This window comes from Lonchura striata, chromosome Z, assembly GCF_050655825.1.
Source record: "Lonchura striata isolate lonStrDom1 chromosome Z, ASM5065582v1, whole genome shotgun sequence".
NCBI classification, from domain to species: Eukaryota; Metazoa; Chordata; class Aves; order Passeriformes; family Estrildidae; genus Lonchura; species Lonchura striata.
The window spans coordinates 87,550,996-87,575,347 of record NC_140740.1 but is presented as its reverse complement, the minus strand read 5'-3'; the positions used below and the strand labels follow the sequence as shown (position 1 = coordinate 87,575,347).

At 50.8% G+C, this 24,352-nt stretch overlaps 1 protein-coding gene and 1 long non-coding RNA gene across 3 annotated transcripts; both read right to left on the bottom strand.

Moving 5' to 3' along the window:
- Positions 1–15,487: 15,487 nt before the first annotated feature.
- On the bottom strand, positions 15,488–21,861 carry LOC146763949 (uncharacterized). Of its 2 annotated transcripts, none has more exons than XM_085566465.1 (9): positions 21,777–21,861; positions 21,657–21,698; positions 21,238–21,569; positions 20,489–21,157; positions 19,663–20,408; positions 19,525–19,569; positions 19,378–19,421; positions 19,255–19,295; positions 15,488–19,173 (listed from the first exon to the last, which is right to left on the bottom strand). In XM_085566465.1, the coding sequence occupies exons 1-4, from the start codon at positions 21,782–21,784 to the stop codon at positions 21,132–21,134; spliced, it is 408 nt and encodes a 135-aa protein (XP_085422591.1). In that variant the 5' UTR covers positions 21,785–21,861; the 3' UTR covers positions 15,488–19,173; positions 19,255–19,295; positions 19,378–19,421; positions 19,525–19,569; positions 19,663–20,408; positions 20,489–21,131. The 2 variants fall into 2 exon arrangements, with proteins under 2 accessions (XP_085422591.1, XP_085422592.1); XM_085566466.1 differs by having other exon boundaries at positions 21,238–21,318; positions 21,403–21,569; positions 21,657–21,830.
- An 8-nt stretch (positions 21,862–21,869) lies between these two features.
- Positions 21,870–23,398, bottom strand: LOC146763948 (uncharacterized). Its single transcript, XR_014951198.1, has 3 exons — positions 22,635–23,398; positions 22,480–22,552; positions 21,870–22,402 (listed from the first exon to the last, which is right to left on the bottom strand). It is a non-coding gene; the product is annotated as an uncharacterized LOC146763948 (long non-coding RNA).
- Positions 23,399–24,352: the final 954 nt, after the last annotated feature.

Genomic DNA, 24,352 nt, shown 5'->3' with positions numbered 1-24,352 from the left:
ACCCTAACCCTAACCCTAACCCTAACCCTAACCCTAACCCTAACCCTAACCCTAACCCTAACCCTAACCCTAACCCTAACCCTAACCCTAACCCTAACCCTAACCCTAACCCTAACCCTAACCCTAACCCTAACCCTAACCCTAACCCTAACCCTAACCCTAACCCTAACCCTAACCCTAACCCTAACCCTAACCCTAACCCTAACCCTAACCCTAACCCTAACCCTAACCCTAACCCTAACCCTAACCCTAACCCTAACCCTAACCCTAACCCTAACCCTAACCCTAACCCTAACCCTAACCCTAACCCTAACCCTAACCCTAACCCTAACCCTAACCCTAACCCTAACCCTAACCCTAACCCTAACCCTAACCCTAACCCTAACCCTAACCCTAACCCTAACCCTAACCCTAACCCTAACCCTAACCCTAACCCTAACCCTAACCCTAACCCTAACCCTAACCCTAACCCTAACCCTAACCCTAACCCTAACCCTAACCCTAACCCTAACCCTAACCCTAACCCTAACCCTAACCCTAACCCTAACCCTAACCCTAACCCTAACCCTAACCCTAACCCTAACCCTAACCCTAACCCTAACCCTAACCCTAACCCTAACCCTAACCCTAACCCTAACCCTAACCCTAACCCTAACCCTAACCCTAACCCTAACCCTAACCCTAACCCTAACCCTAACCCTAACCCTAACCCTAACCCTAACCCTAACCCTAACCCTAACCCTAACCCTAACCCTAACCCTAACCCTAACCCTAACCCTAACCCTAACCCTAACCCTAACCCTAACCCTAACCCTAACCCTAACCCTAACCCTAACCCTAACCCTAACCCTAACCCTAACCCTAACCCTAACCCTAACCCTAACCCTAACCCTAACCCTAACCCTAACCCTAACCCTAACCCTAACCCTAACCCTAACCCTAACCCTAACCCTAACCCTAACCCTAACCCTAACCCTAACCCTAACCCTAACCCTAACCCTAACCCTAACCCTAACCCTAACCCTAACCCTAACCCTAACCCTAACCCTAACCCTAACCCTAACCCTAACCCTAACCCTAACCCTAACCCTAACCCTAACCCTAACCCTAACCCTAACCCTAACCCTAACCCTAACCCTAACCCTAACCCTAACCCTAACCCTAACCCTAACCCTAACCCTAACCCTAACCCTAACCCTAACCCTAACCCTAACCCTAACCCTAACCCTAACCCTAACCCTAACCCTAACCCTAACCCTAACCCTAACCCTAACCCTAACCCTAACCCTAACCCTAACCCTAACCCTAACCCTAACCCTAACCCTAACCCTAACCTAACCCTAACCCTAACCCTAACCCTAACCCTAACCCTAACCCTAACCCTAACCCTAACCCTAACCCTAACCCTAACCCTAACCCTAACCCTAACCCTAACCCTAACCCTAACCCTAACCCTAACCCTAACCCTAACCCTAACCCTAACCCTAACCCTAACCCTAACCCTAACCCTAACCCTAACCCTAACCCTAACCCTAACCCTAACCCTAACCCTAACCCTAACCCTAACCCTAACCCTAACCCTAACCCTAACCCTAACCCTAACCCTAACCCTAACCCTAACCCTAACCCTAACCCTAACCCTAACCCTAACCCTAACCCTAACCCTAACCCTAACCCTAACCCTAACCCTAACCCTAACCCTAACCCTAACCCTAACCCTAACCCTAACCCTAACCCTAACCCTAACCCTAACCCTAACCCTAACCCTAACCCTAACCCTAACCCTAACCCTAACCCTAACCCTAACCCTAACCCTAACCCTAACCCTAACCCTAACCCTAACCCTAACCCTAACCCTAACCCTAACCCTAACCCTAACCCTAACCCTAACCCTAACCCTAACCCTAACCCTAACCCTAACCCTAACCCTAACCCTAACCCTAACCCTAACCCTAACCCTAACCCTAACCCTAACCCTAACCCTAACCCTAACCCTAACCCTAACCCTAACCCTAACCCTAACCCTAACCCTAACCCTAACCCTAACCCTAACCCTAACCCTAACCCTAACCCTAACCCTAACCCTAACCCTAACCCTAACCCTAACCCTAACCCTAACCCTAACCCTAACCCTAACCCTAACCCTAACCCTAACCCTAACCCTAACCCTAACCCTAACCCTAACCCTAACCCTAACCCTAACCCTAACCCTAACCCTAACCCTAACCCTAACCCTAACCCTAACCCTAACCCTAACCCTAACCCTAACCCTAACCCTAACCCTAACCCTAACCCTAACCCTAACCCTAACCCTAACCCTAACCCTAACCCTAACCCTAACCCTAACCCTAACCCTAACCCTAACCCTAACCCTAACCCTAACCCTAACCCTAACCCTAACCCTAACCCTAACCCTAACCCTAACCCTAACCCTAACCCTAACCCTAACCCTAACCCTAACCCTAACCCTAACCCTAACCCTAACCCTAACCCTAACCCTAACCCTAACCCTAACCCTAACCCTAACCCTAACCCTAACCCTAACCCTAACCCTAACCCTAACCCTAACCCTAACCCTAACCCTAACCCTAACCCTAACCCTAACCCTAACCCTAACCCTAACCCTAACCCTAACCCTAACCCTAACCCTAACCCTAACCCTAACCCTAACCCTAACCCTAACCCTAACCCTAACCCTAACCCTAACCCTAACCCTAACCCTAACCCTAACCCTAACCCTAACCCTAACCCTAACCCTAACCCTAACCCTAACCCTAACCCTAACCCTAACCCTAACCCTAACCCTAACCCTAACCCTAACCCTAACCCTAACCCTAACCCTAACCCTAACCCTAACCCTAACCCTAACCCTAACCCTAACCCTAACCCTAACCCTAACCCTAACCCTAACCCTAACCCTAACCCTAACCCTAACCCTAACCCTAACCCTAACCCTAACCCTAACCCTAACCCTAACCCTAACCCTAACCCTAACCCTAACCCTAACCCTAACCCTAACCCTAACCCTAACCCTAACCCTAACCCTAACCCTAACCCTAACCCTAACCCTAACCCTAACCCTAACCCTAACCCTAACCCTAACCCTAACCCTAACCCTAACCCTAACCCTAACCCTAACCCTAACCCTAACCCTAACCCTAACCCTAACCCTAACCCTAACCCTAACCCTAACCCTAACCCTAACCCTAACCCTAACCCTAACCCTAACCCTAACCCTAACCCTAACCCTAACCCTAACCCTAACCCTAACCCTAACCCTAACCCTAACCCTAACCCTAACCCTAACCCTAACCCTAACCCTAACCCTAACCCTAACCCTAACCCTAACCCTAACCCTAACCCTAACCCTAACCCTAACCCTAACCCTAACCCTAACCCTAACCCTAACCCTAACCCTAACCCTAACCCTAACCCTAACCCTAACCCTAACCCTAACCCTAACCCTAACCCTAACCCTAACCCTAACCCTAACCCTAACCCTAACCCTAACCCTAACCCTAACCCTAACCCTAACCCTAACCCTAACCCTAACCCTAACCCTAACCCTAACCCTAACCCTAACCCTAACCCTAACCCTAACCCTAACCCTAACCCTAACCCTAACCCTAACCCTAACCCTAACCCTAACCCTAACCCTAACCCTAACCCTAACCCTAACCCTAACCCTAACCCTAACCCTAACCCTAACCCTAACCCTAACCCTAACCCTAACCCTAACCCTAACCCTAACCCTAACCCTAACCCTAACCCTAACCCTAACCCTAACCCTAACCCTAACCCTAACCCTAACCCTAACCCTAACCCTAACCCTAACCCTAACCCTAACCCTAACCCTAACCCTAACCCTAACCCTAACCCTAACCCTAACCCTAACCCTAACCCTAACCCTAACCCTAACCCTAACCCTAACCCTAACCCTAACCCTAACCCTAACCCTAACCCTAACCCTAACCCTAACCCTAACCCTAACCCTAACCCTAACCCTAACCCTAACCCTAACCCTAACCCTAACCCTAACCCTAACCCTAACCCTAACCCTAACCCTAACCCTAACCCTAACCCTAACCCTAACCCTAACCCTAACCCTAACCCTAACCCTAACCCTAACCCTAACCCTAACCCTAACCCTAACCCTAACCCTAACCCTAACCCTAACCCTAACCCTAACCCTAACCCTAACCCTAACCCTAACCCTAACCCTAACCCTAACCCTAACCCTAACCCTAACCCTAACCCTAACCCTAACCCTAACCCTAACCCTAACCCTAACCCTAACCCTAACCCTAACCCTAACCCTAACCCTAACCCTAACCCTAACCCTAACCCTAACCCTAACCCTAACCCTAACCCTAACCCTAACCCTAACCCTAACCCTAACCCTAACCCTAACCCTAACCCTAACCCTAACCCTAACCCTAACCCTAACCCTAACCCTAACCCTAACCCTAACCCTAACCCTAACCCTAACCCTAACCCTAACCCTAACCCTAACCCTAACCCTAACCCTAACCCTAACCCTAACCCTAACCCTAACCCTAACCCTAACCCTAACCCTAACCCTAACCCTAACCCTAACCCTAACCCTAACCCTAACCCTAACCCTAACCCTAACCCTAACCCTAACCCTAACCCTAACCCTAACCCTAACCCTAACCCTAACCCTAACCCTAACCCTAACCCTAACCCTAACCCTAACCCTAACCCTAACCCTAACCCTAACCCTAACCCTAACCCTAACCCTAACCCTAACCCTAACCCTAACCCTAACCCTAACCCTAACCCTAACCCTAACCCTAACCCTAACCCTAACCCTAACCCTAACCCTAACCCTAACCCTAACCCTAACCCTAACCCTAACCCTAACCCTAACCCTAACCCTAACCCTAACCCTAACCCTAACCCTAACCCTAACCCTAACCCTAACCCTAACCCTAACCCTAACCCTAACCCTAACCCTAACCCTAACCCTAACCCTAACCCTAACCCTAACCCTAACCCTAACCCTAACCCTAACCCTAACCCTAACCCTAACCCTAACCCTAACCCTAACCCTAACCCTAACCCTAACCCTAACCCTAACCCTAACCCTAACCCTAACCCTAACCCTAACCCTAACCCTAACCCTAACCCTAACCCTAACCCTAACCCTAACCCTAACCCTAACCCTAACCCTAACCCTAACCCTAACCCTAACCCTAACCCTAACCCTAACCCTAACCCTAACCCTAACCCTAACCCTAACCCTAACCCTAACCCTAACCCTAACCCTAACCCTAACCCTAACCCTAACCCTAACCCTAACCCTAACCCTAACCCTAACCCTAACCCTAACCCTAACCCTAACCCTAACCCTAACCCTAACCCTAACCCTAACCCTAACCCTAACCCTAACCCTAACCCTAACCCTAACCCTAACCCTAACCCTAACCCTAACCCTAACCCTAACCCTAACCCTAACCCTAACCCTAACCCTAACCCTAACCCTAACCCTAACCCTAACCCTAACCCTAACCCTAACCCTAACCCTAACCCTAACCCTAACCCTAACCCTAACCCTAACCCTAACCCTAACCCTAACCCTAACCCTAACCCTAACCCTAACCCTAACCCTAACCCTAACCCTAACCCTAACCCTAACCCTAACCCTAACCCTAACCCTAACCCTAACCCTAACCCTAACCCTAACCCTAACCCTAACCCTAACCCTAACCCTAACCCTAACCCTAACCCTAACCCTAACCCTAACCCTAACCCTAACCCTAACCCTAACCCTAACCCTAACCCTAACCCTAACCCTAACCCTAACCCTAACCCTAACCCTAACCCTAACCCTAACCCTAACCCTAACCCTAACCCTAACCCTAACCCTAACCCTAACCCTAACCCTAACCCTAACCCTAACCCTAACCCTAACCCTAACCCTAACCCTAACCCTAACCCTAACCCTAACCCTAACCCTAACCCTAACCCTAACCCTAACCCTAACCCTAACCCTAACCCTAACCCTAACCCTAACCCTAACCCTAACCCTAACCCTAACCCTAACCCTAACCCTAACCCTAACCCTAACCCTAACCCTAACCCTAACCCTAACCCTAACCCTAACCCTAACCCTAACCCTAACCCTAACCCTAACCCTAACCCTAACCCTAACCCTAACCCTAACCCTAACCCTAACCCTAACCCTAACCCTAACCCTAACCCTAACCCTAACCCTAACCCTAACCCTAACCCTAACCCTAACCCTAACCCTAACCCTAACCCTAACCCTAACCCTAACCCTAACCCTAACCCTAACCCTAACCCTAACCCTAACCCTAACCCTAACCCTAACCCTAACCCTAACCCTAACCCTAACCCTAACCCTAACCCTAACCCTAACCCTAACCCTAACCCTAACCCTAACCCTAACCCTAACCCTAACCCTAACCCTAACCCTAACCCTAACCCTAACCCTAACCCTAACCCTAACCCTAACCCTAACCCTAACCCTAACCCTAACCCTAACCCTAACCCTAACCCTAACCCTAACCCTAACCCTAACCCTAACCCTAACCCTAACCCTAACCCTAACCCTAACCCTAACCCTAACCCTAACCCTAACCCTAACCCTAACCCTAACCCTAACCCTAACCCTAACCCTAACCCTAACCCTAACCCTAACCCTAACCCTAACCCTAACCCTAACCCTAACCCTAACCCTAACCCTAACCCTAACCCTAACCCTAACCCTAACCCTAACCCTAACCCTAACCCTAACCCTAACCCTAACCCTAACCCTAACCCTAACCCTAACCCTAACCCTAACCCTAACCCTAACCCTAACCCTAACCCTAACCCTAACCCTAACCCTAACCCTAACCCTAACCCTAACCCTAACCCTAACCCTAACCCTAACCCTAACCCTAACCCTAACCCTAACCCTAACCCTAACCCTAACCCTAACCCTAACCCTAACCCTAACCCTAACCCTAACCCTAACCCTAACCCTAACCCTAACCCTAACCCTAACCCTAACCCTAACCCTAACCCTAACCCTAACCCTAACCCTAACCCTAACCCTAACCCTAACCCTAACCCTAACCCTAACCCTAACCCTAACCCTAACCCTAACCCTAACCCTAACCCTAACCCTAACCCTAACCCTAACCCTAACCCTAACCCTAACCCTAACCCTAACCCTAACCCTAACCCTAACCCTAACCCTAACCCTAACCCTAACCCTAACCCTAACCCTAACCCTAACCCTAACCCTAACCCTAACCCTAACCCTAACCCTAACCCTAACCCTAACCCTAACCCTAACCCTAACCCTAACCCTAACCCTAACCCTAACCCTAACCCTAACCCTAACCCTAACCCTAACCCTAACCCTAACCCTAACCCTAACCCTAACCCTAACCCTAACCCTAACCCTAACCCTAACCCTAACCCTAACCCTAACCCTAACCCTAACCCTAACCCTAACCCTAACCCTAACCCTAACCCTAACCCTAACCCTAACCCTAACCCTAACCCTAACCCTAACCCTAACCCTAACCCTAACCCTAACCCTAACCCTAACCCTAACCCTAACCCTAACCCTAACCCTAACCCTAACCCTAACCCTAACCCTAACCCTAACCCTAACCCTAACCCTAACCCTAACCCTAACCCTAACCCTAACCCTAACCCTAACCCTAACCCTAACCCTAACCCTAACCCTAACCCTAACCCTAACCCTAACCCTAACCCTAACCCTAACCCTAACCCTAACCCTAACCCTAACCCTAACCCTAACCCTAACCCTAACCCTAACCCTAACCCTAACCCTAACCCTAACCCTAACCCTAACCCTAACCCTAACCCTAACCCTAACCCTAACCCTAACCCTAACCCTAACCCTAACCCTAACCCTAACCCTAACCCTAACCCTAACCCTAACCCTAACCCTAACCCTAACCCTAACCCTAACCCTAACCCTAACCCTAACCCTAACCCTAACCCTAACCCTAACCCTAACCCTAACCCTAACCCTAACCCTAACCCTAACCCTAACCCTAACCCTAACCCTAACCCTAACCCTAACCCTAACCCTAACCCTAACCCTAACCCTAACCCTAACCCTAACCCTAACCCTAACCCTAACCCTAACCCTAACCCTAACCCTAACCCTAACCCTAACCCTAACCCTAACCCTAACCCTAACCCTAACCCTAACCCTAACCCTAACCCTAACCCTAACCCTAACCCTAACCCTAACCCTAACCCTAACCCTAACCCTAACCCTAACCCTAACCCTAACCCTAACCCTAACCCTAACCCTAACCCTAACCCTAACCCTAACCCTAACCCTAACCCTAACCCTAACCCTAACCCTAACCCTAACCCTAACCCTAACCCTAACCCTAACCCTAACCCTAACCCTAACCCTAACCCTAACCCTAACCCTAACCCTAACCCTAACCCTAACCCTAACCCTAACCCTAACCCTAACCCTAACCCTAACCCTAACCCTAACCCTAACCCTAACCCTAACCCTAACCCTAACCCTAACCCTAACCCTAACCCTAACCCTAACCCTAACCCTAACCCTAACCCTAACCCTAACCCTAACCCTAACCCTAACCCTAACCCTAACCCTAACCCTAACCCTAACCCTAACCCTAACCCTAACCCTAACCCTAACCCTAACCCTAACCCTAACCCTAACCCTAACCCTAACCCTAACCCTAACCCTAACCCTAACCCTAACCCTAACCCTAACCCTAACCCTAACCCTAACCCTAACCCTAACCCTAACCCTAACCCTAACCCTAACCCTAACCCTAACCCTAACCCTAACCCTAACCCTAACCCTAACCCTAACCCTAACCCTAACCCTAACCCTAACCCTAACCCTAACCCTAACCCTAACCCTAACCCTAACCCTAACCCTAACCCTAACCCTAACCCTAACCCTAACCCTAACCCTAACCCTAACCCTAACCCTAACCCTAACCCTAACCCTAACCCTAACCCTAACCCTAACCCTAACCCTAACCCTAACCCTAACCCTAACCCTAACCCTAACCCTAACCCTAACCCTAACCCTAACCCTAACCCTAACCCTAACCCTAACCCTAACCCTAACCCTAACCCTAACCCTAACCCTAACCCTAACCCTAACCCTAACCCTAACCCTAACCCTAACCCTAACCCTAACCCTAACCCTAACCCTAACCCTAACCCTAACCCTAACCCTAACCCTAACCCTAACCCTAACCCTAACCCTAACCCTAACCCTAACCCTAACCCTAACCCTAACCCTAACCCTAACCCTAACCCTAACCCTAACCCTAACCCTAACCCTAACCCTAACCCTAACCCTAACCCTAACCCTAACCCTAACCCTAACCCTAACCCTAACCCTAACCCTAACCCTAACCCTAACCCTAACCCTAACCCTAACCCTAACCCTAACCCTAACCCTAACCCTAACCCTAACCCTAACCCTAACCCTAACCCTAACCCTAACCCTAACCCTAACCCTAACCCTAACCCTAACCCTAACCCTAACCCTAACCCTAACCCTAACCCTAACCCTAACCCTAACCCTAACCCTAACCCTAACCCTAACCCTAACCCTAACCCTAACCCTAACCCTAACCCTAACCCTAACCCTAACCCTAACCCTAACCCTAACCCTAACCCTAACCCTAACCCTAACCCTAACCCTAACCCTAACCCTAACCCTAACCCTAACCCTAACCCTAACCCTAACCCTAACCCTAACCCTAACCCTAACCCTAACCCTAACCCTAACCCTAACCCTAACCCTAACCCTAACCCTAACCCTAACCCTAACCCTAACCCTAACCCTAACCCTAACCCTAACCCTAACCCTAACCCTAACCCTAACCCTAACCCTAACCCTAACCCTAACCCTAACCCTAACCCTAACCCTAACCCTAACCCTAACCCTAACCCTAACCCTAACCCTAACCCTAACCCTAACCCTAACCCTAACCCTAACCCTAACCCTAACCCTAACCCTAACCCTAACCCTAACCCTAACCCTAACCCTAACCCTAACCCTAACCCTAACCCTAACCCTAACCCTAACCCTAACCCTAACCCTAACCCTAACCCTAACCCTAACCCTAACCCTAACCCTAACCCTAACCCTAACCCTAACCCTAACCCTAACCCTAACCCTAACCCTAACCCTAACCCTAACCCTAACCCTAACCCTAACCCTAACCCTAACCCTAACCCTAACCCTAACCCTAACCCTAACCCTAACCCTAACCCTAACCCTAACCCTAACCCTAACCCTAACCCTAACCCTAACCCTAACCCTAACCCTAACCCTAACCCTAACCCTAACCCTAACCCTAACCCTAACCCTAACCCTAACCCTAACCCTAACCCTAACCCTAACCCTAACCCTAACCCTAACCCTAACCCTAACCCTAACCCTAACCCTAACCCTAACCCTAACCCTAACCCTAACCCTAACCCTAACCCTAACCCTAACCCTAACCCTAACCCTAACCCTAACCCTAACCCTAACCCTAACCCTAACCCTAACCCTAACCCTAACCCTAACCCTAACCCTAACCCTAACCCTAACCCTAACCCTAACCCTAACCCTAACCCTAACCCTAACCCTAACCCTAACCCTAACCCTAACCCTAACCCTAACCCTAACCCTAACCCTAACCCTAACCCTAACCCTAACCCTAACCCTAACCCTAACCCTAACCCTAACCCTAACCCTAACCCTAACCCTAACCCTAACCCTAACCCTAACCCTAACCCTAACCCTAACCCTAACCCTAACCCTAACCCTAACCCTAACCCTAACCCTAACCCTAACCCTAACCCTAACCCTAACCCTAACCCTAACCCTAACCCTAACCCTAACCCTAACCCTAACCCTAACCCTAACCCTAACCCTAACCCTAACCCTAACCCTAACCCTAACCCTAACCCTAACCCTAACCCTAACCCTAACCCTAACCCTAACCCTAACCCTAACCCTAACCCTAACCCTAACCCTAACCCTAACCCTAACCCTAACCCTAACCCTAACCCTAACCCTAACCCTAACCCTAACCCTAACCCTAACCCTAACCCTAACCCTAACCCTAACCCTAACCCTAACCCTAACCCTAACCCTAACCCTAACCCTAACCCTAACCCTAACCCTAACCCTAACCCTAACCCTAACCCTAACCCTAACCCTAACCCTAACCCTAACCCTAACCCTAACCCTAACCCTAACCCTAACCCTAACCCTAACCCTAACCCTAACCCTAACCCTAACCCTAACCCTAACCCTAACCCTAACCCTAACCCTAACCCTAACCCTAACCCTAACCCTAACCCTAACCCTAACCCTAACCCTAACCCTAACCCTAACCCTAACCCTAACCCTAACCCTAACCCTAACCCTAACCCTAACCCTAACCCTAACCCTAACCCTAACCCTAACCCTAACCCTAACCCTAACCCTAACCCTAACCCTAACCCTAACCCTAACCCTAACCCTAACCCTAACCCTAACCCTAACCCTAACCCTAACCCTAACCCTAACCCTAACCCTAACCCTAACCCTAACCCTAACCCTAACCCTAACCCTAACCCTAACCCTAACCCTAACCCTAACCCTAACCCTAACCCTAACCCTAACCCTAACCCTAACCCTAACCCTAACCCTAACCCTAACCCTAACCCTAACCCTAACCCTAACCCTAACCCTAACCCTAACCCTAACCCTAACCCTAACCCTAACCCTAACCCTAACCCTAACCCTAACCCTAACCCTAACCCTAACCCTAACCCTAACCCTAACCCTAACCCTAACCCTAACCCTAACCCTAACCCTAACCCTAACCCTAACCCTAACCCTAACCCTAACCCTAACCCTAACCCTAACCCTAACCCTAACCCTAACCCTAACCCTAACCCTAACCCTAACCCTAACCCTAACCCTAACCCTAACCCTAACCCTAACCCTAACCCTAACCCTAACCCTAACCCTAACCCTAACCCTAACCCTAACCCTAACCCTAACCCTAACCCTAACCCTAACCCTAACCCTAACCCTAACCCTAACCCTAACCCTAACCCTAACCCTAACCCTAACCCTAACCCTAACCCTAACCCTAACCCTAACCCTAACCCTAACCCTAACCCTAACCCTAACCCTAACCCTAACCCTAACCCTAACCCTAACCCTAACCCTAACCCTAACCCTAACCCTAACCCTAACCCTAACCCTAACCCTAACCCTAACCCTAACCCTAACCCTAACCCTAACCCTAACCCTAACCCTAACCCTAACCCTAACCCTAACCCTAACCCTAACCCTAACCCTAACCCTAACCCTAACCCTAACCCTAACCCTAACCCTAACCCTAACCCTAACCCTAACCCTAACCCTAACCCTAACCCTAACCCTAACCCTAACCCTAACCCTAACCCTAACCCTAACCCTAACCCTAACCCTAACCCTAACCCTAACCCTAACCCTAACCCTAACCCTAACCCTAACCCTAACCCTAACCCTAACCCTAACCCTAACCCTAACCCTAACCCTAACCCTAACCCCCCGCTCCGCCCCCCGCTCCGCCCCCCGCTCCGCCCCCCGCTCCGCCCCCGACACGCCCCCGACACGCCCCCGACACGCCCCCCGACACGCCCCCCTGCTCCGCCCCCCGACACGCCCCCCGCTCCGCCCCCGACACGCCCCCCGACACGCCCCCCGCTCCGCCCCCCGACACGCCCCCCGCTCCGCCCCCGACACGCCCCCCGACACGCCCCCCTGCTCCGCCCCCCGACACGCCCCCCTGCTCCGCCCCCCGACACGCCCCCCGGCTCCGCCCCCCGACACGCCCCCCGGCTCCGCCCCCCGACACGCCCCCGGCTCCGCCCCCGGCTCCGCCCCCGACACGCCCCCCGGCTCCGCCCCCCGACACGCCCCCCGGCTCCGCCCCCGGCTCCGCCCCCCGACACGCCCCCCGGCTCCGCCCCCGGCTCCGCCCCCCGACACGCCCCCCGGCTCCGCCCCCGGCTCCGCCCCCCCGACACGCCCCCGGCTCCGCCCCCCGACACGCCCCCTGCCTGGGCGGGGTTAGGGTTAGGGGAGGGGCTGGGGGCGGGGTTAGGGTTAGGGGAGGGGCTGGGGGCGGGGTTAGGGTTGGGGAGGGGCTTGGGGCGGGGTTAGGGTTAGGGGAGGGGCTGGGGGCGGGGTTAGGTTTGGGGAGGGGCTTGGGGCGGGGTCGGGGGAGTGGTTAGGGGCGGGGTTAGGGTTAGGGGAGGGGCTGGGGGCGGGGTGAGCGTCGGGGGAGTGGCTGGGGGCGGGGTGAGCGTCGGGGGAGTGGCTGGGGGCGGGGTGAGCGTCGGGGGAGTGGCTGGGGGCGGGGTGAGCGTCGGGGGAGTGGTTGGGGGCGGGGTGAGCGTCGGGGGAGTGGCTGGGGGCGGGGTGAGCGTCGGGGGAGTGGCTGGGGGCGGGGTGAGCGTCGGGGGAGTGGCTGGGGGCGGGGTGAGCGTCGGGGGAGTGGCTGGGGGCGGGGTGAGCGTCGGGGGAGTGGCTGGGGGCGGGGTGAGCGTCGGGGGAGTGGCTGGGGGCGGGGTGAGCGTCGGGGGAGTGGCTGGGGGCGGGGTGAGCGTCGGGGGAGTGGCTGGGGGCGGGGTGAGGAGGAGGGGTCGGGGCTACCTACTAGAACCCCTATTATGTATATAGTATATATATAGTATATATATACTATCTATATATACTATATAGTATATATATATAAAAAGAAGAAAAATATAAAGTCTGGTGCAGCAGTAGAAATTTTGATGCTCCCAGGGAGTAAAAATTTCTCTTTTAAATGTTTTTTTTTTTTTACTCCCTGGGAGCATGAAAATTTCTACTGCTGCTTTTTTATTCTAAGTTTAGAAAGGAAGAGAAAGAGAGGAAAAAGAAGAGAGAGTGAGAGGAAGAAGAGGAGAGAGTGAGAGGAAGAAGAGGAGAGAGTGAGAAGAAGAGAGTGAGAAGAAGAAGAAGGAGAGACAGTGAGAACAAGAGGAGAGAGTGAGGAGGAGAGAGTCAGAGTGAGAAGAATAAGAAGAGAGAGTGAGGAGGAGAGAGTCAGAGTGAGAAGAATAGAGTCAGAGTGAGAAGAATAAGAAGAGAGAGTGAGGAGGAGAGAGCGAGTAGAATAAGAAGAAGAGACAGTGAGAACAAGAGGAGAGAGTGAGGAGGAGAGAGTCAGAGTGAGAAGAATAAGAAGAGAGAGTGAGGAGGAGAGAGCGAGTAGAATAAGAAGAAGAGACAGTGAGAACAAGAGGAGAGAGTGAGGAGGAGAGAGTCAGAGTGAGAAGAATAAGAAGAGAGAGTGAGGAGGAGAGAGTGAGTAGAATAAGAAGAAGAGACAGTGAGAACAAGAGGAGAGAGTGAGGAGGAGAGAGAGTGAGAAGAATAAGAAGAGAGAGTGAGGAGGAGAGAGTCAGAGTGAGAAGAATAAGAAGAGAGAGTGAGGAGGAGAGAGTGAGTAGAATAAGAAGAAGAGACAGTGAGAACAAGAGGAGAGAGTGAGGAGGAGAGAGAGTGAGAAGAATAAGAAGAGAGAGTGAGGAGGAGAGAGTGAGTAGAATAAGAAGAGACAGTGAGAACAAGAGGAGAGAGTGAGGAGGAGAGAGTGAGTAGAATAAGAAGAAGAGACAGTGAGAACAAGAGGAGAGAGTGAGGAGGAGAGAGTGAGTAGAATAAGAAGAAGAGACAGTGAGAACAAGAGGAGAGAGTGAGGAGGAGAGAGTGAGTAGAATAAGAAGAAGAGACAGTGAGAACAAGAGGAGAGAGTGAGGAGGAGAGAGTGAGTAGAATAAGAAGAAGAGACAGTGAGAACAAGAGGAGAGAGTGAGGAGGAGACAGAGAAAGAAAAATGAAAGAGTTAGAGAGAAAAGAAAAACCAAAAAAGTCAGATCAGAAAGAGTAAAGAGAAAAAGAGTGAAACGCAAACAGAAAAGGAAGCGCTTGAAATGAAAGAGAAAAGGAAATGGACGAGGAAAAAAAGAAATAGAGACGGAACAAAAGGTAGGGTTCGAGAGGGAAAGAAACAGAGAGTTAGAAAGACAAAAGAGTTAAAGTTAGACAGAAAACAAAAAAGTGTTAGAGACAAAGAAAAGGATAGCGAGTGTTAGAAAGATAAAGGGTGACAAAGAGAAAAAAAGAAGAAGAAGAAAATGCAGTGAAACCTAGATTGAAAGAGACATACAAAGAGACATGGGGAAATACATGTAGAGGACTAGAAAAAATAGACAGGGTTAGAGAAACATAGAGATGTGTTAGAAATTGAAACAAAGGAAACACAGCCAGAGACAGAGAAAGAGTTAGATGTGGAAGGATAAAGTGAGGAATAGACTAAAGAGGAAAGTAAGAGGCAGAGGGAGAAATAGGGTTAAAATGATGACGCGACCACACCGAAGAAAGACGCGACACGAATGGTGGGCGGGGCAGAGGGTGAGGGGAATTGTTATTAGGGCTGATTAATCTTTATTCCTTTAATATACACTTCAGCAATACACAGGGAAACAAGGTATACAAATGTGAGTACAGATACAAATACAATTAAAAATACATCGTACCTGGGCACACAAGTACAAGTCCAATTTACATACAGCAAAATACATCAAAAGACAGGAACAACTGCAGATACAGAACAATATAATGTACTACAAGCCAAATACATATTGACGCAATATAACCGTTTCAGACGAGCCCTTTACGCTTTTATTGTTATGACGCGCCCGGAACAAAAACGGCACGAAACTCTCGGCCGACCTGCACGCCCCCTTCCTGTTGCGCACAAACTCACATTCGCTGCAACTGCATTCTGACACCTGAGGCGTCGTCCCTCCTCGGGAACGTGGTTCCCTGGAGACTCCCAAAAATTCCTCCTGCCTGACGAAAACCTCGGTCCCGGGGCGGTAGGCGCCCCAACTTTGGCGATGAACGTCGCCTCGCTGACCGGCCGGGACCGAGGAAAAAAAAACCCAGCCGGGGGGAAAAAAAAAAAACCCCCCGGCTGGGGATTTTTTATTCTAAATTTAAAAATGAGTGGAAAAACCTGAAAGGCAATATGCACAAGGTTATGACTGCTTCACACACACAGCACTCCTTCGGCTTACACGCAAACCCACACTCGCTCTCGTCTCGACCGCTCCGCTAAGCCCTGGCCGCCGACGCTCGGTCGTGACGCTCCTCGGGAACGTGGCTCCCGGGAGACTCCCAAAAAATCCTCCTGCCTGACGAAAACCTCGGTCCCGGGGCGGTCGGCGCCCTAACTTTGGCGATGAACGTCGCCTCGCTGACCGGCCGGGACCGAGGAAAAAAAAACCCAGCCGGGGGGAAAAAAAAAAAAACCCCCCGGCTGGGGATTTTTTATTCTAAATTTAAAAATGAGTGGAAAAACCTGAAAGGCAATATGCACAAGGTTATGACTGCTTCACACACACAGCACTCCTTCGGCTTACACGCAAACCCACACTCGCTCTCGTCTCGACCGCTCCGCTAAGCCCTGGCCGCCGACGCTCGGTCGTGACGCTCCTCGGGAACGTGGCTCCCGGGAGACTCCCAAAAAATCCTCCTGCCTGACGAAAACCTCGGTCCCGGGGCGGTCGGCGCCCTAACTTTGGCGATGAACGTCGCCTCGCTGACCGGCCGGGACCGAGGAAAAAAAAACCCAGCCGGGGGGAAAAAAAAAAAAACCCCCCGGCTGGGGATTTTTTATTCTAAATTTAAAAATGAGTGGAAAAACCTGAAAGGCAATATGCACAAGGTTATGACTGCTTCACACACACAGCACTCCTTCGGCTTACACGCAAACCCACCCTCGCTCTCGTCTCGACCGCTCCGCTAAGCCCTGGCCGCCGACGCTCGGTCGTGACGCTCCTCGGGAACGTGGCTCCCGGGAGACTCCCAAAAATTCCTCCTGCCTGACGAAAACCTCGGTCCCGGGGCGGTAGGCGCCCCAACTTTGGCGATGAACGTCGCCTCGCTGACCGGCCGGGACCGAGGAAAAAAAAACCCAGCCGGGGGGAAAAAAAAAAAACCCCCCGGCTGGGGATTTTTTATTCTAAATTTAAAAATGAGTGAAAAACCTGAAAGGCAATACACACAAGGTTATAACTGCTGCAGACACAAGTACACACAAACCCTTACAGACAGACACAGACAATCGCACTCTCACACGTTCTTCTGCTGACAGGCTGGCTGCCACCCTTACGTGAAAGAATACGCTGAAGAATATGCTTTAAACGCATCTTCTGACCGCAGCTCCTCGATGTCGAATGGTAGATTCCGGGAAATCCTGTAGGCACCCGGCGACCTATGAGACAAGGGGAGGCGGTCAATGACTGACTATCTGAGAGCTAGGAGCTACACAGACTCTGGGCCCATCGCTGTTGTACCCGAAACCCCGTAGAGGACAGATGAATGGCAAAGTTTTATAACTGCTCTACCTAAGCGTAACTACGTGGCCGGGCAAGGCAGCTCCGATCCTAATTGGCACAACAGAGGTGCATACAACATAAGCCAACCTTAGGTACATACAGTATATGCGCAAACAACATAAGCCAACCTTAGGTACATACAGTATAAGCGCAAACAACATAAGCCAACCTTAGGTACATACAGTATAAGCGCAAACAACATAAGCCAAGGTAGGTACATACAGTATAAGCGCAAACAACATAAGCCAACCTTAGGTACGTACAGTATAAGCGCAAACAACATAAGCCAACCTTAGGTACATACAGTATAAGCGCAAACAACATAAGCCAAGGTAGGTACATACAGTATAAGCGCAAACAACATAAGCCAACCTTAGGTACGTACAGTATAAGCGCAAACAACATAAGCCAAGGTAGGTACATACAGTATAAGCGCAAACAACATAAGCCAACCTTAGGTACATACAGTATAAGCGCAAACAACATAAGCCAAGGTAGGTACATACAGTATAAGCGCAAACAACACAAGCCAACGTTAGGTACATACAGTATAAGCGCAAACAACATAAGCCAACGTTAGGTACATACAGTATAAGCGCAAACAACATAAGCCAACCTAGGTAGGCGTAACATGCGCGTGTACGATATAAGCCGATGTAGGTAGGCGCGACATAAGCTGACGGAGATAAGAGATAAGTGAGGACTTGATACAATTCTCCAGAAGACTAATTTTTAAGCCCTATATCCTTTGAGAAGGCAGATGCTACAGAACTACTGTGGTCAGGTGATGAGGGGCTAATAAGCTCTGTACGGAAGTCCGAGAGAAAGGCTACCAAAACTGAGAATGAAGATGAATGAGAACATCTCGTGTACATCTTTCGGTCCCAAAAAAGTAAATATGTAAAGATGCCGGAATAATTGATATCCGGAAAGGTATGTGAGCAAAATATGGCCGATACGGCAAAAAAATGATGCTGCTAAAGCATGGAGATGTAACAAAGACCTATGACACAGACAACGGGACACGGACACAGACAACGGGACACGGACACAGACAACGGGACACGGACACAAGTGGAAACTGCCTGGCAATTTCATCTTATGGACCCAAGATTCCTAAGCCAAGATGAGCCATGGGCTGATGATGCCAAAGGAAAGAGAGCCCTAGGGCAATAGCACTTGATGATGATGTGTAACTCCTTTCAAGATGTTAGTGCCAAAGCACTTAAGAGGAAGCCTAAGAAGCTCAGTAGGCCTAGAGAAGGAAGAAATGACTACAGGGTGACCGTGGCTATAGCTGCGGACGTGAAGGCGTGCTCCTACGGTGAAGAGATCCACGACGACGTCGAGAGTCGAAGAAGGCCGCCGATGCGAACGTCACGAGAACGCGGATAGGGATCGGAACTGCCCTGCCCGGCGACGACTCTGGGGGGGCTGAGGAGAAACCCTCTCCCTTTGCTCCCGAGGGGCCCGTCCCACTATGGGCCTCTTCTCTGAGCTAACATCAAATAGCCTCCTGTACTAGTAAAGGTTTTCCCCCCCAGCTCCCACCTACTGGCCCCAGCACTTAGCTTTTGCAAGATGACCGGATGGAATCCCACGTCAGTTGGATGCGGACGGCGAGACGTTCTCTGCATCAGCTTCGGCGCTCCCGTTTCCAAACTTCAGCTACGCTCCTCCTCAGGGTACCTAAGACAAAACGGAAAATTCAACTAGTGCGCACAAAAAGAGAAATCCCCGAAACTCCGACACACCGCCGCCCCGGCTCACCTGAAATCTCAATTTGACTCCACCGGCTGCCTGGAGGATACCTGGAAAACAAAAAGGTACACGCTTAAACATGCTGCTGCGTAACGGTCACCTGTGAGTCACCGTGCCTAAATGCCAACTCACCCGCTCGCCTCTGTTCCTTCACACAGCTCGGGCAGTGACAGCACCTGCAAAAACACAAAGCAAAAAAAACCCACACTCAGAAACTGTGAAAACAACATCCCCCTGACCTGAAAAATATACACACCCAGACCTTACACTTGAACCCACCTGGCCTTGGACATCCGGACCGGAGACATCTTGCAAGATGACTGCCTAAAATAAAACAAAGGAACCAAGAATGGATGCTTAGAATTGCACCAGAAATTGAGACCTGATTCAGAACAACTCCTTCTGTCCACTGCTCACCTGGCACACTTGGCCTTGACTGCTGCTGTCTGCCTGGACCTCCTAAAAATAAAGGCAAAGAACACTGTGGTAACACATTCACCATTGAGGCTTCCCCTGCCAATGCAAACAATGACTGACCCGCTAATGGCAACACCCTCCCCCGGGACTGGGGCCCTCTGCCGCAGATTTGAATTGTCAGCATCTGAAAGGAACTTGACTAGTGTCAAACAGCTGCAGGAAAATTTAGCAGCACCAAAAAGTTATATGAATAGCCCCATACAATCTAGAGCCCAACTACACCAGGCATTACAAATTTCAAGTCCCCAGGACTTGTGTTGTTACAGGCTATGCAACAGGGCAGAGTAGCTCCAGGAAAAATATGTGTAGACACCCGTGACACAAGACAGGGACAGAGAGCTTTTGAAGAGAAGAAAGGACCGAGAGACCCAAAGAACACAGAGTGCACCAGAGACAAGTGACAGGACACACACTGGAACTGCTCTGCCCTGAGCACCTCAGCACTGTGGTCAAAACAGACACTTTTTGCCTTTAGGTGGCTGAAGGAGACACTTCTTGGACATCCTCTTATCCAAAACTGACACAAAAACCCCTTCCAGGAAGTCCTAACTCAGCACCCCTCTTTCATCCCCTCTGTGGGTCATAACCCTCCACTTATCTTGCACGCAGCTGGGGATGCAAATCCCTCTTGAGTGTAGAAGGTGGCCATCTGCCTGTCTGCTAAGTTCCAGCTGTCACCTCTTGGTCTGCCAAGAGAGAGAAAACTAAACATCAGTGCACGGTCTTAGCAGCACATCGGCTAAAAACTTGTAATTCTGCTACTCACCGTCCTCCTCAGAATGCCTGGGTTCCTGGCATGCACGCTTCAAGCGTGCTTGGACTCTGATGTCATCATCGCAGGGTACACCTAGGTTAAGTGGAGACAAGACAACATGGCATTACTGAAACATGAGAGTACTGGGCTGTGGTCCTTTGCTCAAATTACAAACATGTTACGGCAAACTCCTGATACAATCTAGAGCCCAACTACACCTGGCATTACCAATTTCAAGTCCCCAGGACTTGTGTTGTTACAGGCTATGCAGCAGGGCAGAGCAGCTCCAGGAAAAATATGTGCAGACACCCGTGACACAGGACAGGGACAGAGAGCTTTTGAAGAGAAGAAAGGACTGAGAGACCCAAAGAACACAGAGTGCACCAGAGACAAGTGACAGGACACACACTGGAACTGCTCTGCCCTGAGCACCTCAGCACTGTGGTCAAAACAGACACTTTCCCTTTAGGTGGCCTAAGGAGATGCTTCTTGCACATCCCCGTCTCCAAAACTGACACAAAAAACCCCTTCTAGAAAGTCCCAACCCAGCACCCCTCTTTCATCCCCTCTGTGGGTCATAACCCTCCACTTATCTTGCACGCAGCTGGGGATGCAAATCCCTCTTGAGTGTAGAAGGTGGCCATCTGCCTGTCTGCTAAGTTCCAGCTGTCACCTCTGGGTCTGCCAAGACAAAGAAAACTAAACATCAGTGCACGGTCTGAACAGCACATCGGCCAAAAACTTGTAATTCTGCTACTCACCGTCCTCCTCAGAATGCCCGGGTTCTTGGCCTGCACGCTTCAGACGTGCTTGGATTCCGACGCCGTCATTGCAGGGTACGCCTAGGTTAAGTGGAGACAAGGCGACATGACATTGCTGAAACGTGACTGTACTCTCACACCCCCCTCCCTGCCTCTGGGACTCACCGCAACTCCGCAGCCATTCCTCAGGGCTACTCAGATGGGACCTTGAAATGCAGGACTGGAAGGCTCCGTCACAGGGTCCTGTAATGCTTCCAGAGAGATCCAAAGTGCATGAAACCTGGTCCATCAGCCGGTTGGTAACAGAGGTATGCGTACTCCGAGTCGATTCCCTAAAGCACACAAACAAGAATGGATGCTTAGAGTCACACCAAAAACGGAAAGCTTAGCAAGAACAACTGCTTTTGTCCACTGCTCACCTGGCACACTTGGCCTTGACTGCTGCTATCTGCCTGGACCTCCTGAAAATAAAGGCAAAGAACACTGCTGTAACACGGTCACCATTTAGGCTGCCCCTGCAAATGCAAACAATGACTGACCTGCTCATGGGAAAATCTCCACACAAGACTGGGGCCCTCTGCCACTGATTTGGACTGTCTGCATCTGAAAGGAAGTTAGGACTAATGTCAAATGGCTGCAGGACAACTTAGCAGAACCAAACATGTTATGTCAATATCCCCATAAAATCTAGAGCCCAACTACACCCTGCACTGCCAATTTCAAGTCCCCAGGACTTGCGCTATTACAGGCTATGCAGCAGGGCAGATCAGCTCCGGGAAAAATACGTGCAGACACCCGTGACACAGGACAGGGAGAGAGAGCTTTTGAGGAGAAGAAAGGACTGAGAGACCCAAAGATCACAGAGTGCACCAGAGACAAGTGACAGGACACACACCGGCACTGCTCTGCCCTGAGCACCTCAGCACTGTGGTCAAAACAGACACTTTCCCTTTAGCTGGCCTAAGGGGACAATTCTTGCACATCCCCGCTCCCAAAGCTGATTCAAAAGGCCCTCCCAGCACACCCTCTTTCATCCCTCTATGGGTCTGAGCCCTATACTTATCTCTTGGGCATCTGGGGATGAGAATCCATGTCGCGTGTGAATGGAGTCTGCCTCGCCTGCAGGGAATGTCCTATGGTCACCGGGCTGTGGTCCCGTGCTCAGCTACAATCGAGAACACCAAACATCACTGCATGATCTTAGCTGCACAAGGGACAAAACCCAGCAATCCCGCTACTCACCGTTCTCCTAAGAATGCTCGGGCCGCTCACTTTGGCCAGGCTCGGAGGCTGCCACTGTCATCGCAGGGTCTGCCTGGTTAAGAAGAGACAAAGTGACTCAGCATTGCTGAAACCTAAGAGGACCTTGGCTCCCCCTCCCTACCTCGGTGACTCACCCCAACTCCTCTGCCATTGCCAAGGACTACCTGGATGCCATCTTTAAATACAAAATTTCAAGGCTTCATCTCAGAGTCCTGCAATATTTCCAAAGGGCTCACAAGCACAGGAAATCCAGGCCATCGGCTGTCGGTCACAAAGGCTTGGCACACTCTGAGTCGATTCCCTAAAGCACACAAACAAGAATGGATGCTTACAGTTGAATCAAAAAGTAAAAGCTGAGCAAAAACAACTGCTTTGGCCCACTGCTCACCTGGCACACTTGGCCTTGACTGCTGCTGTCTGCCTGGACCTCCTGAAAATAAAGGTAAAGAGCACCGCTGTAATACAGTCACCATTTAGGCTTCCCCTGCAAATGCAAACAATGACTGACCTGCACATAGAAACACCCTGACCCAGGACTGGGGCCCTCTGCCACAGATTTGAATTGTCTGCATCTGAAAGGAAATTAGGACTAATGTCAAACGGCTGCAGGACAACTTAGCATCACCAAACATGTTACGGCAAACTCCTGATACAATCTAGAGCCCAACTACACCTGGCATTACCAATTTCAAGTCCCCAGGACTTGTGCTGTTACAGGCTGTGCAGCAGGGCAGAGCAGCTCCAGGAAAAATATGTGTAGACACCCGTGACACAGGACAGGGACAGAGAGCTTTTGAAGAGAAGAAAGGACTGAGAGACCCAAAGAACACAGAGTGCACCAGAGACAAGTGACAGGACACACACTGGAACTGCTCTGCCCTGAGCACCTCAGCACTGTGGTCAAAACAGACACTTTTTGCCTTTAGGTGGCCTAAGGAGATGCTTCTTGCACATCCCCGTCTCCAAAACTGACACAAAAAACCCCTTCTAGAAAGTCCCAACCCAGCACCCCTCTTTCATCCCCTCTGTTGGTCATAACCCTCCACTTATCTTGCACGCAGCTGGGGATGCAAATCCCTCTTGAGTGTAGAAGATGGCCATCTGCCTGTCTGCTAAGTTCCAGCTGTCACCTCTGGGTCTGCCAAGACAAAGAAAACTAAACATCAGTGCACGGTCTGAACAGCACATCGGCCAAAAACTTGTAATTCTGCTACTCACCGTCCTCCTCAGAATGCCCGGGTTCTTGGCCTGCACGCTTCAGACGTGCTTGGATTCCGACGCCGTCATTGCAGGGTACGCCTAGGTTAAGTGGAGACAAGGCGACATGACATTGCTGAAACGTGACTGTACTCTCACACCCCCCTCCCTGCCTCTGGGACTCACCGCAACTCCGCAGCCATTCCTCAGGGCTACTCAGATGGGACCTTGAAATGCAGGACTGGAAGGCTCCGTCACAGGGTCCTGTAATGCTTCCAGAGAGATCCAAAGTGCATGAAACCTGGTCCATCAGCCGGTTGGTAACAGAGGTATGCGTACTCCGAGTCGATTCCCTAAAGCACACAAACAAGAATGGATGCTTAGAGTCACACCAAAAACGGAAAGCTTAGCAAGAACAACTGCTTTTGTCCACTGCTCACCTGGCACACTTGGCCTTGACTGCTGCTATCTGCCTGGACCTCCTGAAAATAAAGGCAAAGAACACTGCTGTAACACGGTCACCATTTAGGCTGCCCCTGCAAATGCAAACAATGACTGACCTGCTCATGGGAAAATCTCCACACAAGACTGGGGCCCTCTGCCACTGATTTGGACTGTCTGCATCTGAAAGGAAGTTAGGACTAATGTCAAATGG

Coding starts and splice junctions, on each gene's coding strand:
- LOC146763949 (XM_085566465.1), bottom strand. Junction 21,570..21,656: donor GTCAAGGCCAAGTGTGCCAG/GTGAGCAGTGGA, acceptor TGTGTGCTTTAG/GGAATCGACTCGGAGTACGC. Junction 21,158..21,237: donor CGGGCATTCTGAGGAGGACG/GTGAGTAGCAGA, acceptor TTGTCTTGGCAG/ACCCAGAGGTGACAGCTGGA.